The sequence below is a fragment of the Vulpes vulpes genome, chromosome 3 (genome assembly GCF_048418805.1).
Source record: "Vulpes vulpes isolate BD-2025 chromosome 3, VulVul3, whole genome shotgun sequence".
NCBI lineage: Eukaryota > Metazoa > Chordata > Mammalia > Carnivora > Canidae > Vulpes > Vulpes vulpes.
The window spans coordinates 73,377,498-73,390,635 of NC_132782.1; the positions used below are offsets into that span (position 1 = coordinate 73,377,498).

General features: G+C 42.0%; 1 protein-coding gene across 4 annotated transcripts in view; it reads left to right on the top strand.

Moving 5' to 3' along the window:
- The window catches only part of TRIO (trio Rho guanine nucleotide exchange factor), a 356,945-nt gene that overhangs the window by 140,914 nt on the left and 202,893 nt on the right, over window positions 1–13,138 (top strand). For 3 of the 4 annotated variants that reach the window (XR_012000490.1, XM_072752731.1, XM_072752732.1), the window contains exons 5-7: window positions 142–654; window positions 2,212–2,334; window positions 5,984–6,175. Coding sequence is in view for 3 of the 4 variants with exons in the window: in XM_072752731.1 (XP_072608832.1) it covers window positions 142–654; window positions 2,212–2,334; window positions 5,984–6,175 (828 nt within the window). In the remaining variant the exon portion in view is untranslated. Of the gene's footprint in view, window positions 1–141; window positions 655–2,211; window positions 2,335–4,175; window positions 4,254–5,983; window positions 6,176–13,138 lie in introns of those variants that run through there. The other variant, XM_072752733.1, reaches the window with a different exon arrangement.

Here is a 13,138-nt window from a genome sequence, read left to right on the forward strand (position 1 = left end):
GGGCCAGAACAAGGCATGTTTTCTATAGAGAGTACTTGCTTTACGTTTGAAAATCTGTAAGTAAGTATTGTGAATTGCATTATGATAAGACCACAGAAAATTGGTTCATCTTCTCATACATGATTTTTTTTCCCCCTTAAGACAAATATGGTCTCTTTAGAAGGCCTTACCAAAGTAGTTGATCCTTCTCAGCTAACTCCTGAGTTTGATGGCTGCTTGGAATACAACCATGAAGAATGGATTGAAATCAGAGTTGCTTTTGAAGACTACATTAGCAATGCAACCCACATGCTCTCTCGGCTGGAGGAACTTCAGGACATCCTAGCCAAGAAAGAATTGCCTCAGGATTTAGAGGGGGCTCGGAATATGATTGAGGAACATTCCCAGCTAAAGAAGAAGGTGATTAAGGCCCCTATAGAAGACTTAGATTTAGAGGGACAGAAGCTGCTCCAGAGGATTCAGAGCAGTGACAGCTTTCCCAAAAAGAACTCTGGGTCAGGCAATGCAGACCTGCAGAGCCTCCTACCCAAGGTGTCCGCCATGTTGGACAGGCTGCACTCAACACGGCAGCATCTGCATCAGATGTGGCATGTACGAAAACTGAAGCTGGACCAGTGCTTTCAGCTAAGGCTGTTTGAACAGGACGCTGAAAAGGTAAAGGAGCAGGGAGAGGGGAGCTGAAATGAGACACAGAAGGCTCCCTGGACCGTTGGGTCCCAGCAGCCGGGGGGCCAGCTTTGGTCAGGAGAAAGGATCGAGGAAGAGCCAGCCATGCCCTCTCGTTGGTTCCCTCCAGAGATCTGCTCTAAATCTGCCTTCCAGCTTCTCTGGTGGTGCAAGCCAATGCCGTTTGGGGAACTTTGAGTTATTGGTTACTGACAGTTTGGTTTAGAATGCCAATAAGAGAGATGAGGATATCTTGAGTTAAAAGAGTGAAAGTTTTATGGAATTATAGAATCAAAAGCAGTCGTTATGTATGTGTGTGTTTTGCTCCTAGCTGCTCCATTCCTATAAAGCCAGTGACAGAACAGCATTCAGATCATTATTGACCATATTTTTAAAATAAAAGATGAATAAGGTGTTAAAAAGAATAGTTTCTGGGAAATATGGGCAGTGATTACTGATGGTCTCATTTTATTCTCATGCTTCATACAAAAGAGCTGGTCCAAGTGGATGCTTGTGTTTCCAGCTAACTCTGTCTTAGTAGGGTGGGAACAGAACACTTATTTATAGGACTGTGTTGCAAGCCATGAACATGGGTGAATTAATCACTCTTAATTTGAGCTCATTGAATTCTTGTCACCGACAGGAGAATATTCTCTAAAGTAAAAAAAAAAAAAAAAAAAAAAAACAACTACACCACAAATCTTTGATACAAAAGGACGTTTCAAACAGGGATAGTCCCTACTGCTGTTGTTTGGCAAGCTTTTGACCTGTCAGTGTACTTACGTTTAAAGAAGTGCCTTGTCAAAGACACTGGGAAAGTCTTCCTTTCAATTACTCAAAAAACAGGTGACTATCTCTGGAATAATGGTTCAAGTCATGATATCAGTCCTAATAATGATAGTTATTTCTTTTTGCTTAAGCGTTTTCTTTATGAGCAACATAATTGACCTCTTTTTCTGGGTAGCATCTGTATTGAACCTTGAGAGGGATATATCATCATTAAAATTTTTTTCCTCAGTCCTTTCTATTTTTTGATAGTAAATTTTATTGTTTGCATTTACACAGTTTTAAAATACTGTTTGCACAAAACCATGTATGATCTTATAGTCACTGGACTTACCCTCAGCCATTGTGAGCATAACAGAACCCATCCAGATATTTGTACGTCGCTCATCTCACCTAACAGGCCTCTTGTTATTTTTTTTTTTTTTTCAGGTCTCTTGTTAAAGAGCAATGTGGCCATCAGGCAGTTTAGTAGAGCAGGGAGGCTGGGTTGAGAGTCAAAAGGTTAGTTTTAATTAGCCTGGGGGATTTGAATACCTCTCTTTGCCTGTCTGCTTCTTAATTCCTCATCAGTCAAAGGGACACATTAGATAAGATTTTCTTGGAGGTCATGCAAGTTCAGAACTGCTTACTTAAAATTCAAGAATCTTCCGAGAGGTTGTCAGAGCAAGGACCATGCCCTTGATTGGTTTGGCCCTGCTTCTGTGCCTGTCATTTCTTTTTCTGGAGTGATTTCAGGTTGTCTTTTTTTCATTCTGGTAGATGTTTGACTGGATCACACATAACAAGGGCCTGTTTCTGAACAGCTACACTGAAATTGGGACCAGCCATCCTCATGCAATGGAACTCCAGACACAGCACAATCACTTTGCCATGAACTGTATGGTAAGATACTGTCAGAACAGAGGTATCTTGTATGTGAGAGTATTGCAGCAGACGGGAGGTATTTACACAGATGGTGTCCCAGCACTCTGCCAGGAGGCCACATGGGGCCAGGAGAGTTACTGATGTGGTGGTAGGTGCTGACCTCCAAGTGTGTGCACTTCTTGATTGGTAGCAGTATCTACAGCTTCTTTTAAGTTTTACACAAACAAAAATGTGAAAACAAGCAAACACACCAGTGAAACTTGAATCAATTACTTGGCCAGTTCAACCTGGATGATTTTGATGCCAAGTCCTGTGCTGTACCTTTTAGGAGCCTGTCAGGGCCCCAGAAAAACTGCTCAGTGGCCAGGTGGGTGACCTGAGCAGGGCTGCTGTCAGTTTGTTGGGCTGCCCTTCATGAGGAAGAAGTAAGCCAGCCTGCCTGCTATCTGCCTCAAGGGCATACTCCAATTCTCCTAAAACATGAGATTTCCCTCCAGGTTGAACTGAAGTATTATTAGGGTCTGGACATTGGCCATGCCTGGAATTCCCTGGCTCCAGTAGAGGTTGACTCCCTCGACCTGTTGTGACCAGTGGTGGGTTGTTTTAGGACTATTAAACAAAATGACCAAAAAAAAAAAAAAATTCTGAATAGTACTTTTGTTACATTTTAGTTTAGTTAATATAACTAAAATAAAACTCTGTGTTGTTCTACAGGACACATGTTATTTCTGTAGACAGTTAACCTTCTAGAAATATCCTTTTTGGGGACAAGGAGTTTTGGTTTGGACTTTGAGCTAGTCTTATGAGAATTAACCACTCTTGGGCCTTATAACATTTGTTACAGAGCATCAAAGTAGTACGAAGACAGTGTCTTTGTTTAAATTAATTCAATAAGATGTCATTTCATAATGACAACTAAGTTTGGCCAACTAAGTGCTCCAATTTAGGTAGTTTAAAGGTAACATTTAACAATAATTTTTTTGTAATAGACTCCATCAAAAAAGTTTGGTAATCTACTCTGGAATTTGAGGTAAGGGAATTTCTGGTTTAAATGTTCAAACCTGGGCATAGATGAGAAGAGCCAAAATGTTACCTTTGGAGGAATCTTCTTAGAATTTTTTCCTGAGAATTTTTTTCAATTTATCAAGCTACTCTGAAACTGCAGCTAGTGGTGGAAGATGTTCAGTGCATTATATCACATACTATAGAAACAGGAAACACTAAAATACATTTTAGAAAATCTAGAACAGAAAATACCTCCCCTGCCCCAGCATTATTAGTAGATTCAGAAAATGGGTTAGAGGTTTCTAATCTGAGCCTTCCAGTTTCCACATGACTTTGGGCAGTCCATTTAGTCTCTGCCAGCCTCAGTTTCCTAATCTGTAAAGTGGGGGTTATATCTGTCTCCCATAGAATTCCATAATTGTCTTTCCCCTGCACATGTAAAGCACTAAGATAATGCTGAACAGATAGTAAGGCTTGGTAATGTATTAGCAGTCATGATATCACTAAGTAGAAACATTGTTAAAATTCTTAAAAATATGGGTGATGTCTCCCCCTTTTTTAAGGTTTAAGTCTGTTTTCTGATTCTTTGCAATAAACTTCTATTATTTTTTTTAGTTAGAAGTTTGAATGAAAGAGTGGGGTAACCCTATGCCATGGTGGGTGGCAGCTGCTAGAAGAGCTTCCGCCTCTAGTCTGCTGAACGTCCATGAGAGCTAGGTGTCTATCTAGGACATTGCTTTATGCAGAGCAAGGGCCTATTAACCTTCAGCCCTTTCCTGTGCTTCCTACAGTGTTTCCAACTTTTTTGGCAAAATGAAAATGCTAAACATCACTATGAAAAGTTGACAGTCTCTAAAGCATGTTAAGGGATGCCAACAATTCTGCTCATTGTCACAGATACTTTTAAAAGCTGTAACAATAAAAAACTAGAGGTAGGTACTTTAACAAAAGGAATCCTATATTGCCATATTTGTGTACAGGTGGTTTGTTGGGTTGCATGCCACCACGTTCCTTTATCTGCGTAGGCAGTGATGGAGTGATGGGAAAGATCTAATCCACAGACCCTCTACGCATAGTGGAATCTGTTTGAGGATCTGAAAGTGATGCAGGACACCGTAACAGAACCTCAGTGGGAGTGACTGCCTCAGTGGTTCCCATGGTGGAGCCTTCTTGAATGCAGGGCTCTGCTCTGGATTCTAATAGAGGGCATCTGCTTATGCTCTTCCCAGTAGACCCTTGGAGTTGGTTTTCTTCTTTAATGATACAAACATTATAAAAATTAGTATTCTAGGCACCTACAACTAGAGGGAGAGAACACATCTGGACAGGGAAGGGATTATTTTTGACTAAAGGCTACTAGTTAGAGCATTATTGCCACAAGAGCCAATGAGGTCTGTTTCCCACTGACTGTGGCCTTGATTGCCTATCACAACTTCACACATGCCCTCTCTTCCTGCTGCTTTAGACACCGGACATCTACTAGCTGACTCCAGGCTGCAGATGCACCCAGAAGAGGAACTCAGAGGCTGTGACTCTAATCCTGGAGTGACTCCACCTCGTTTAGATTTGGGTCAGAATGGAGGGAAAGAATGAGTAGAGAGGATGGTACAAAGAATGGATGGATAAGCACGTTCTTCATGGGGCTTCCTGGGTGGGCTGCAGACGAGGTGACCACGAGTAGGCTGTGTGGGGTGTGTGGCCCTGTGAGAGGGGCCCTAGGGACCACAGCCAAAGTGGGGAGGAAGCAGGAAAAATAGAGGTTTGGACAGGTTGGGTAATTAGGTTTAGTGGCAAAACTGGGAGAGGCTGACAAGGTGTCTATGATGTTGGGGGACCCATCAAGAGGAATGCTGTTGCAATGAAGAACAACCACCTGGGGTTTGTTGAAGGTGTGTGTTTCCTACCACTGCCTCTGCTGGACTAGGAAACTCAAAGGCAACTGAAGGTGGAAAGGAGCATAGCAGAGTGAGAATAGGTTTGGGGGACAAAGTTGTCCTGTTTTTCAGCCTCATGCCATTATTTTTGCAGTAGACTGGTAGGCTCAAAGATGGGCATTTCCACAGAGTAGAACACTTGATCAAAAGTTTGCATATAGTGTTGTTCCTTCCTTTTGTGTCTCAATTCCCCTTCCGTAGCGAAAGTGGGTCGGTTTATAGAAGATCCTCTGTTGGCCCCACACAGACAACTCGGGCTCATTGTGTAGACAGGAGAGCTTGTTTCTACAGAGAGCAGCCTGTGGTCGCTCAGTGGGTAGCATGTGGTTCCTGGGCTCTAATTAAAACCTGCAGTGTTGGATTTTCTCAGTTCTGGGTGACTACTTATCAGTAGGCTTGCCATCTGGACCCTTTTCAGGATTCGAAGCCAACGAGTGAGTAAGAGTGTATTTGTGTGCACCCACTTGTGTACTCAATTGCTTTGTGCCTACCAGGCTGCCTCTCAGCTAGTTGATTTGTAATTTTGCAGTTTTAAAAATAGCAATTGAAACCAATATTTAGAGTTTATGGAAATCAGATAGCAAATATGTACACTGTTATATACCAGTGACAAATAAAATTGAAGTTAGTGGGCGGTGTTTCACAAAGTGCTATCATCCATGGTTCTTACAAGGAAGCCTCTTGTTTGCCTTCCTCTGACAAGCCCTCTTTCTCTCCCTCTTTTGCAGAACGTGTATGTTAATATAAATCGCATAATGTCAGTGGCAAATCGCTTGGTAGAGTCTGGCCACTACGCCTCTCAGCAGATTAAGCAGATTGCGAATCAGCTGGAGCAGGAGTGGAAGGCATTTGCGGCAGCCCTGGATGAGCGGAGTACCTTGCTGGACATGTCCTCCATTTTCCACCAGAAGGCTGAAAAGGTCAGTGCCTGGGACCCACAGCCCACAAGGTGGTGGCTGGAACACTTCCTCCCCCGGTACCCTCCCAACCTGCGGCCAGATCCTTGGAGGACTTTTGTATGGCATGTCTAGTGCTTAAGAACATGAGCTCTGAGGTCAGGCAGCTGTGAGTTAAAACCCTAGCTCTCTTACCCTGTGCTGTGCAGTCTTTAGCAAGTTACTTCACCTTCTGTTCCTTGGTTTTCTCATCTGTATAGTGGAAATAAAAGTATCTACTTAGGGGGAGTATTTTATCATGTAAATGAGATAATTCATATTAGGCAGCCCATAGAGTACCTGGATACAGTAAGTACTAAAAATAAGTGGTAGCCACTGCTCTTTTTTCCCTTACTATCACTTTAATATTTTAATTATGCCAGTACCTGTGCTCTCCTGCTAGAACTCCTCCCACAAACCCTAATTAGGATGCTTTGGCAGCAAGTAACAATGCCTGATTATTAGGTTTAAATATCAGGGGTTTGCTTTTCACACAAAGCAGGAAGTTGTAAAGTATAGGGAGTTCTAGCTATACAGCAATGGCAGGCCTGGGGTCTACTCCTCTTAGGTTGCCTTGGCCTTCCTGTCCTGACCACAGAGATGATGCCGCAGCTCCTGCACCTCAACCACAGTGTCCATTATAGTCTGGTTTTGTGGAGCCTGTCACTTTTATCAAGGAAACTTTATTTTCAGAAGACCCCTCCATCCCAAAATACCTCGCCTCCATTTCCATTGACCAAGAGCGGGGTGCAGGCCCCACCCTAGCTACAGGGGAGGGTGGGAAAAGGTGAATGTGGCTTTGTAGTCTACACAGCAGTAGGCAGGCTCTGCCAGCAAGGGCTAGGGTTCAAAAGTGGCTTTTGGTTAGGCAGTTGACAGTTCTTTCACATTTATGAAATCATGTGTATGGATCCAGGCTCCACATTGGCTTCATTTGCAGATGTGCTGGTCAAAATACTTAAAAAGGTAACGCATAAATATGCGTACCACTCACCACACCTCTACAATCCTCCTCCAGTGAGCTTGCTTAAGCAGACACTCTGAAAGTAGCACAAAGGAAGTGCTTTGCTTGTGACTCAGACTTTAGTAGTGGAAAGTGTGCTGGGCAGGGAGATACCTTCTCAAGTTGTAGAGAAAGAACACAGGAACTTTTAGCCCCTAGGAAGACACATGGGAAAGAAGCCTTATTTTCAGGGAGAAATATTGATAGGGGTAATCTTTTGACGTTGGGGGGAGACTACATTCATAGGGATTTGTACTGATGCTGCTAAGAAGGAAATAGTATCTCTTTGTAATCTAGAAACAGTCCCGGTTGAGGAGTGAAGTCAGTATAGGTAAGATAGAGGTCCCAGCTTGCCCAGGGTTTTGGCAAGGCAGCGAGAATGTTGCACAAGACCCTAATTAGTAGTGATCTTGACTGTAGAAACCTTTCAAGTATGAAGCAAGAGAGGAAACTAAATGGAATATAAAGAGAAAAAAAGTCTTAGTAGCTTCACGTGAAAGCTGTGAACAGAGACTTCCAGATTCCAATAGTAAGATTTATCACCTTCCTAAACTTACGCATTTAATTAGCTTTTTATTTTATTTTTATTTATTTTTTATTATTATTATTTTTTTTTATGATAGTCACAGAGAGAGTGAGAGGCAGAGACATAGGCAGAGGGAGAAGCAGGCTCCATGCACCGGGAGCCCGATGTGGGATTCAATCCCGGGTCTCCAGGATCGCGCCCTGGGCCAAAGGCAGGCGCCGAACCGCTGCGCCACCCAGGGATCCCTAATTAGCTTTTTAATAAAGAATAAACAAAAGCCCCCCACACACAAAAGAGGTTTTTAAAAAAGTAATGGGAACCCATTACTTTTTCTGCTGTTTCAGCAGAAAACAGCACCATGTTCACCCTTGGTCCCTATCATTGCCCAGAGAGTGGGGGTGTATTGTTCCCTTTACCTTACTATGGATGGGAGGATGTATGCCATATGTATGGTCCCTGTACATATGTCATCTGGAGTGGTAACATATTATGGGATACAGCAACCCCTTGTAACTAGAAGTGTATAAACTGATAGTGGGCTCTCAGAAAGTTCCATGAAGATAATATGAATAAATGTGAGATGGGATAAGCTTCATGGGTGAATAGCAGATGGTCTGAAGCATAGTATCACACAGGAAAATCTCTTTCATAAACATGGTAGGATTCAGAATTATAAATAAACCCCAAAGTTAATTGCTGTTCTGACCTGCTTGAAAATAATCTAGAAATGTGGGTGCCATGGGACATTTTTTCCTCTAAAAACTTTATCACATATTTCAAATATGCAGCATCACGAGAGCCTGGGGTGTTTTCATTTGGATAAGATGAATGACTGTAATTTATGGATTTGAAGGAAACTAAACTAGATGAATACATTATTGAACATAGTTTCGTGGGATCTTGTGTAAACTGTAACAGTGCTTGAGGTCTCTGTGAGTATAGAGGAGCCAGAGAAGAAGCCTGGTGAAGAAAGGGCCTGGCATCTTGGTGGAGCCCCGCACACGACTGAAATGTGCAGATGGGACATGAGAACGTCTTCAGAGTGTGTCTCTACTCTCAAGCAGAAACGTATTGGGAATCTTCCCCTTCACTGAACAAAGAGTAACATCCTTGAAATTCTGATGTGTGAAGGGAGATCACATCTACTAAGTACTTTTCCTCTTTCCAGGAGAGAAACAGCTCAGCTTTGGTCCTTTTCTAGAGTGCTTTGTCTTCCAGTTACATGTATGCTGTTTGCATAAGCCCACCTAGAAGAGGATCAGAAACTTGGATGTCGTAAATTAGGTTTCCAGATGTATCTATAAGAAATTAAATCTGATTGGGGAGGCCTGACCCCATTGTTGATGGTTTTACCCAGGGAAGCAGCCTTCCCTGTAAGGATTACAGCTCCCAGCTGGGGGGAACATGGGCCCGGCCCTGCCCCGCCATGCTCCTCTGCCATCTTGGTGGGTAGTTTTTATGTTGGTGTTTGCTGGTGATTTTGCAAGCCTAAATCTTGAGAAGTAGACTAGATGAGAACATTGGATAGACAGCATGTATTCTGAAGACATCTCAGCCATCCATTCACTCTCATGTCCTCACCTCTAGGGAGGCTGTGTGTGCAACCAGAATCTCCGTTTGCAAGCAGGGAGACAGGACCACAAGGCCAGCAGTGTTACTAGTACACGGTGTCCGGGGGCTCCAGCCTTCCTGTCTTTTGGTCATGTGGCATATCCACTGGATAGTCTCTTCACACTAGGAAGCTTTCCTAGCAAATGTTACTAGAATTACATTTTTGTAAAACAAAAGAAAGTGATTGATTTTATTTCACCTTTCCATCTCCAGTTGATACTATTAAAAAAGAATGATCTAGAGTGTGAAGGTGATCGGGCTGTGACATCTGTCACCCCACTGATCGCCAGGGTTGATCTGACTGGCAAGGCGAGTGTCCCCCTCCTCCATCCCCACTCCACATGTGTCCCTCCCAGAGCTGCATACTACACCCAGGATGGTGACTTTTCCCGAAAAAGGAGGATGTTCTTTGGTCAGGAGCATGGCGGTACCTGTGCTCTCCTGCTAGAACCCCTCCCACAAACCTTCAGGGTCCCACAAACCTTGTGGAAAGGAGAGTAGTCAAACTTCCAGCACATCCAAATGATGTGGCTGCTTGTGGCAGCCTGACTTTCTTTAAGAAAAAAAAGTCTAGAGCTGCGCTGTCCAATATGGTTGCCAGTCACCATATGCACTTACTGAAATTACTTAAAGTTTATTAATAAGATAATGTAAAAGTAAATTAAAATTCCATACAGTGTCCACATCATGGCCACTGGCTGCTATACCAGACAGCACGGGTCTGCATTTCTATCACTGCAGAAAGTTCTGTTAATACTGATAAAGATTTACCTTACCATGAGCCATCAATCTGATCACTGCATCTTCTCTAAGAGTATGAGAACCTCTACAATTTAGTAATAGCCAAAAATAAAGTGCCAGTACTTGTATAGTTCTTTAGAATTTACAGAGCTCTCTAACACAAAATATCATTTTATCCTTAAGTCAGCCCAGTGACGTAGAGGGGGCTGGTGGTATTATTGTCCTTATACTGTATTTGGGGAGTGATTTGGTTTTGTTGGGACTTCCATTGAGGTCTGTGACAGTCTTTTAGTTCCTGACATAATAGAACACTGTTTTCACCAACAAAGCACTTAGATTAAAATTCTTATAAAACTTCAGTTTCCATAAAAAGTTTTAGAAATAACATTTATGGTAAACATGACTTATCATAGTTATCCAGATTATTTTATCATAAGTCTGGGTTGGAACTCAGAGGAAAATAATACTTCACTATTCCTTTTTGATTTTTTAAGGCAAATAATACACATATAATTATTCCCATTTTAATGATATTTTACTTTATTAAAAGCATAGGCCTAATTCTTGGCTTGTGGACAAAAACAAGATTCTCATGGAATAGAAAGAAACTGGAATAAATATGCATAAAAAGAAAAAGTTATTAAAGAGAACAGGTTTAAGGTACATGATACATGATCACTGGCATATTGTGGTTCAAACTGAGCCTGTCTCCTCTGAGTTACTATGGTGCTGGTGTCAGAGCTTTGCACACGAAACGAGCTCCCCCCTCCTCTGCTTTCCACAGGGAGAGAAGGGAACCCATCTTCCTTGTAGGAACCAGAAAGAGTGCATGCTTAATAATACTCATGAAGAAAAATGGTGAAGTAGCAAATATAAAAATGACAGGCAAATATAAAACTTTTAGGGTAATACTTTCTAAAAATGAAAACATAAATGAAATTAAGAGTTGTTGAGTTCCTATGTATACTATACATGTATGTGTGTGTATAGACATTTTAAACTGGTTTTAATTTTGTCAATGAAATATTTGAAAAATTCCTGTTCTAGGCAGTTTCTGTTTCCTAAATGGGCTAACCACCTGTGCTCAGCTGTGCCCTGTCGGGAGTCCCCATGTGGAGGGAGGTAGGCGCCAGAGAAAGGCACCAGGTCCGAGTGGCAGCAGGCAGAGCAAGCCAGCAGCTCCCAAATTGGAAACCTCCACCCTCTCAGCATAAGGAGGGTAGTGGAATACATGTTTATGAAAACAAATCTAATTAATTAATTAAGCTCTCCTGTTAAAGCTGTAGGTATTACTCTGCCCTCATCTGCTTGCCTCAGTTTTGCAAACTGGCTGAGCCAGACCCATCATCCTGCATTCAGCTACATTTTAACGAAGTCATCATTCTGCTGAGCATCACAAGTCCCAGTTCTATAGGCAGCTCCTGATTTGAATTCATGGAGAAATGTTTCTCTCTCCCTCTCCTGTCTTTACCCTCAGCCTAGCTGGATACCATGTGTTTTCGTGTTTTGGTCTAATGGACATCTAAAGCCTCAGAGACTAAACAGGCTGCTCTGATCTCACAAGAGTATGGTAGCCACCTTCTGCATTGTCCTTTACAGGGTGGTCAGGCTCTGTTCCAGACAGATTCCCATGGTGTTGTAATCGCAAACCGTGTTTCTCAAGATGGTGATACATGTTGCGGGGGAGTGGTTTGGAGGGGGTGGAATGCATAAGAATGGTCAGAAAAGTTCGGGAATGTACATACCAGGCTGCCCCAGGGTAGATTGCTACCCTGGTGGCAGTGGGTATTTCAGAAAGCATTTAGGGCTTAGAGCTTGCCCTTTGGGGTCTAGGGTTGCCATCTCATAAACAAAAGACAAATTACACTTGTACAAAAGTCCTGTGAAACCATGGCCAGGTTTATTTCTGTCATTGGCATACCTTTACCCAGTGAATTTAGATGTGCAGAATCCCTTCTCCACGAGATTTCCACATGGCAGGCCATCCTTCTCTGTATTTAGGACCTGGCTATATTTTTCAAGTAAGTATAATCAATACCCTTTCCATAGACTTGAAAAAATTGTAACTTACTACAGGTGTATATAAAACATCTCAAAAGTTTCTCTTTACTGGTTGCTTCAGAAATTGGAGTTGAATATATTTCAGTAGTCATTTTGGTACAGTGATATATTAGCCCAACACTTCTGTTTATTGTGTGGTATTCATAAGTGAAACTTGTTTCCACCTTGTTATAACAGAAGCATTTTAGCCTCTTCTAAAGAATATGTGGTGACTCTGGGTGTGCCACAGTGGCCATCATGCAGGAGCAATTAACTGATGATTTGACCTGATGATTTATGAATGATGATGGTTAACCTGAGTCAATTCATATTTGAGAAAGGTTTACAGTGATTAGTGTTAAATGTATTAGTGGAAAAAGTAAAATCGAGATCAAGAATACTTAGAATCATTCAGCCTGACCTATTTGACATTTATAGAACACTCCACACAAGAAATCCTTAGAAATATGTGTGGATAGTCACACATGTACACATGTGGAGGGGAGAGGTGTAAAGTAACTTTATTACTACTTCTGTTGCCCTGTTGGTATTAGGAATGCGTCACAAGAGGATGTTCCCTGCATTGGTGTCAGTTAAAGCTATCAGATGCTATCATATGACACATTAATGCCCTACAAATTGCTTTCAAGCCCCAAGGTTTGCATACAGATATTTTTCTAAGCCAATATGTTAATAATAAAAGGATTTTTATAAACATTATTACTTGGGTGACTTGCTTATTTTAAGTTTCTAAAAATGTCATAAGTAACTGGGAGGCCATTCTCCTATATATTTTTAGAGACTCATAGCATGTTTCCTGTTTGGCAGGTCACCCGATTTTAAATAGTCACCCTTTGCATCCCCTGGTAAATGTAGGAAGATGCCAGGCAATTAGAGTAGAAGAAGTAAAGTCCAGGAAATGTGTCCATGCCTATTTGGCTTAATTGAATTAGTGTCTTTAATTGGGCCTTCTGAACTTGCGTTTGACACTTCTTTGTGATGAATGCTGATAGGATCTCCCTAGGAG